The 3,681-nt window shown below is 41.0% G+C and overlaps 1 protein-coding gene across 1 annotated transcript; it reads left to right on the top strand.

Annotated features, from left to right (window-relative positions):
• Window positions 1–203: 203 nt before the first annotated feature.
• LOC148206449 (uncharacterized) lies at window positions 204–3,089 on the top strand. The gene has a single exon (XM_088104307.1). The coding sequence runs from the start codon at window positions 878–880 to the stop codon at window positions 2,693–2,695; it is 1,818 nt and encodes a 605-aa protein (XP_087960433.1). The 5' UTR covers window positions 204–877; the 3' UTR covers window positions 2,696–3,089.
• Window positions 3,090–3,681: the final 592 nt, after the last annotated feature.

Below are 3,681 nucleotides of genomic sequence, written 5' to 3'. Positions count from 1 at the left end.
GACAAGATACCATTAGCAACTTTTTCTTCTGCTAAGCATTGAAAATTCAGAAAGTGTAATAGGAAATTTCGTGAAGCAACTTGGATAATTAAATATAATTTTCCCAAATTCTAAAGAATGGGTTAAATAAGATTCACACATTAGAAAATGGAAGAAGGAATTGAATGAATGGAGCAGCTACAATGCTTCCAAATTTAAAAACCCTTTAGTCCACATTCCACTTTCTAAAACTCTGATACCACTTTTCTAAGACCAGACACCAATCATCAAACAAACCAAACTCTCACACTTCAAAAACTAACACAACACAACACTTTTTCTCTCAAACAACCTCTCTCTTGTTATTGCTGCACTGTTCAATCAAGTACACCCATCATCTTCCCTCTCTTCACGCCTGCTATAGCACTCAATTTTGTGGTGCATGCTAGTAACTACTAGTGCTTTTAACTAACCTCTCTTCCCTTGCAACAATTTTCAACCTTCTTCTTCCTCCTCTTCTCATCATGCCACACCTACCTTTCTTCTCTCTCCCAATGTTTTAACTTTCTTCAACACCCTCTGACTTCTCCACTACCTCTTCCATTTACATCATTTCCTTTCCCACCCTTTGTTATTTATCAACATACCCCTCAAACAATTCAACCAAAGTTTGTATCTTCGATAACCCTTTGGCCTTTTCTTCTTCTTCCCCGTAATGGGTCTCTCTCCAATTTCCCTCACAGAGTTTATCCGTTCTTGTGTCTGAGCTTGGGCCTTCGGTATTCGCTGTTCTATGTTCCCAAAGGTTTAGCCTTTGGGGGTGTGGAAGTGGGAGTGTGGAGTTGCTTTTGGTGTTGGGACATCCCATTTCGAAGAAAGTGTGTGTGTAGCTGCAGCTATGGTTGCTGAAGCTTGGATTGTAAAGATGGGTAACCAGGTAAGTTCCAATCTCAAGCATGCCCTTCTTCTTGAAACTTTGACGAAGAGGAAGCAGAACCACAAGAGGTCAGAGACCAAAGAGACCATAGGTATTCTGTCTTTCGAGGTAGCGAATGTGATGTCCAAAACTGTGCACCTCCACCGGTCGCTGTCGGAGTCTGAGATCTCAAAGCTGAGGAATGAGATCTTGGGCTCAGAGGGTGTCAGGAATTTGGTGTCCTCTGATGAGGGTTATCTCCTTGAGCTGGCTCTGGCAGAGAAGCTTGAGGAGTTGAATAGGGTTGCTAGTGTGGTCTCTAGGATGGGGAAGAAGTGCTCCGAGCCTGCCCTGCAAGGGTTTGAGCATGTGTATGGGGACATTGTTGGTGGGGTTATAGATGTGAAGGAATTGGGGTTCTTGGTCAAGCACATGGAGGGAATGGTGAGGAAAATGGATAGATATGTTAGTGTCACTAGGAATTTGTACAGTGAGATGGAGGTGTTGAATGAGTTGGAGCAAGCAGTGAAGAAGTTTCAGCATAACCAGCACGAGGAGAGTAGGAGAGCTTTTGAGCAGAAGCTCATGTGGCAGAAGCAGGATGTGAGGCATCTTAAGGATGTTTCCCTTTGGAATCAGAACTTTGACAAGGTTGTCGAGTTGTTGGCTAGGACAGTTTGTACCATTTATGCTAGGATTTCTGTTATCTTTGGAGAATCCGCTTTGAGGAAGAATACCCTTGTCCTCAGCCTCGGTGGAGGCTCGCCAGTATCACAAAAGGAATCCGGTTTTGTGTCTGGAAATATCAATGTTCAGACAAATTCAGAGAGGTTGAAGCGCAACCAGAGCAGAAGAAATCGAACTCATTCTGGTTCTGTTGGGAGAACTGCTGCAGCAGAGAGAAAGGGAACTACTAATAGGCCTCAGATTGATTTGAGGAGAGGTGATTTAGCACCTCTTCGACCCGAAGATTTTGGTTTTCCATGTGGAACAAGTCCAGGGAGACTTTTCATGGAATGCCTGAGTTTGAGTAGCTCAGTTTCAAAATTTGATGATGCTGATGATGGCTATGTGGTGAACCGGGAGGACCAACATAGTAGCTGTAGGAGTGCTGTGATGGGGAGTAATAGCATGAAGAGGGACCAATTGTGCTATTCTGGTATTCTAAATCATGCTCAAAATGGTGTTCCTTTCACTGGAGATCTTAGACAAGTCAAATCTGGTGTACAAAGTTGCTCTACATTAGGCCCCAAAAGTAGGTTACTTGTTTATGCTCCTCCATCAACACTCGGAGGCTGTGCTCTTGCATTGCACTATGCCAATGTCATAATCGTCATTGAGAAGCTGCTTCGTTACCCTCATTTAGTCGGCGAGGAAGCAAGGGATGATCTATATCAGATGCTACCTACAAGCTTAAGGGTATCCCTTAAGGCCAAACTGAAGTCATATGTCAATAATTTGGCCATATATGATGCCCCTCTTGCCCATGACTGGAAGGAGAATCTTGATGGAATACTCAATTGGCTTGCTCCACTCGCTCATAACATGATCAGATGGCAAAGTGAGCGCAATTTTGAGCAACACCAAATTGTTAGCAGGACAAATGTTCTTCTGCTTCAGACATTATTCTTTGCTGATAGGAAAAGGACTGAGGAATCAATCTGCCAACTTCTTGTTGGGTTGAATTACATATGCCGGTACGAGCATCAGCAGAATGCACTGTTGGATTGCGCCAGCAGTTTTGATTTTGAAGATTGCGTGGAGTGGCAATTGCAATGTGGAGATTCTTTCATCAGTTGAGTACATTTTGGATTTTAAAATCTTCCATATGGTGGTGAGCATTTTCTTGATTCTAAATATCTTATGACGATATCATCTCAATACAAAGTGGAACTAGGAACTTGTTCTTTGAGGATTACTATTGTTGAAGACTTGGAAAGCATAATTGTGTTTATATTACTGTTTGACTTCTGCAGTGGATAAGCAGTCATAGTTATAAAGGGTCATAGAAGTTCATTCTGAACTTGTATATATTTTTATGTACAGATTGCTTATTGCTTAGAGCATGCTTTGTTAGAAACGTTATCATGAATAGCACAGAAACTAGTACTGGTTTCTTAATTTTTAAGCCGGTGTTCATTTGTTGGTGCTTGTATTTCTATTCAAAGAACGAGGGACTTTACATTGCTTGAAATTTGCAGATAGTTCTTACAAAGGGCAATTTTGTACATCAAAGATGCTTGTTCCTGTTATAGACCCTTGAACTAAATCTCAAATATTGGTAACTTAGTTTGTAGAATCTGCTACGTTTGAACCCTCAAAGCTGAGATTTTGTGTCTTTTATAGAAAAAGCTCTCTGAAAATGGAACATTAAATTGGCAACTACTTTTCACAATCATGAAAAGATGCAAAAACAGTAATTCTCCCGAGATTCTGAGTTTCTTTTCGATAAGAAAGAAGAGAGTGGAAAGTCCAACCTTTTGAGATATGTAGAATTTTGTACATGTAAGAGAGAATCAGCTTCGTTCTGCTGTAATCTCTTGATTTGTTTCCATTATGGAGCTTGAGAAGCATGTCCTACAACGGTGTAGAGGCCTAGATGAGATTACCATATTGATGAAAGCAGTGACTTGTGCTGTCACTGCACTGTTTGAAGCACTTTATAACTACTAACATAGGAAAATCACACTATGACAAGACTGCATTGACATTGCTGATCCACCTGTGTCATCTTCATTTATAACAGCTGAAACTTTATTATCTTCTGCTTGATTTTGTTTCATACG

This window comes from Vigna umbellata, chromosome 1, assembly GCF_029865625.1.
Source record: "Vigna umbellata cultivar VRB3 chromosome 1, Vumbellata_1.0, whole genome shotgun sequence".
Taxonomy (NCBI): Eukaryota; Viridiplantae; Streptophyta; class Magnoliopsida; order Fabales; family Fabaceae; genus Vigna; species Vigna umbellata.
Note: the sequence above shows the minus strand (reverse complement) of the source record. Positions and strands in the feature narration are given on the sequence as shown.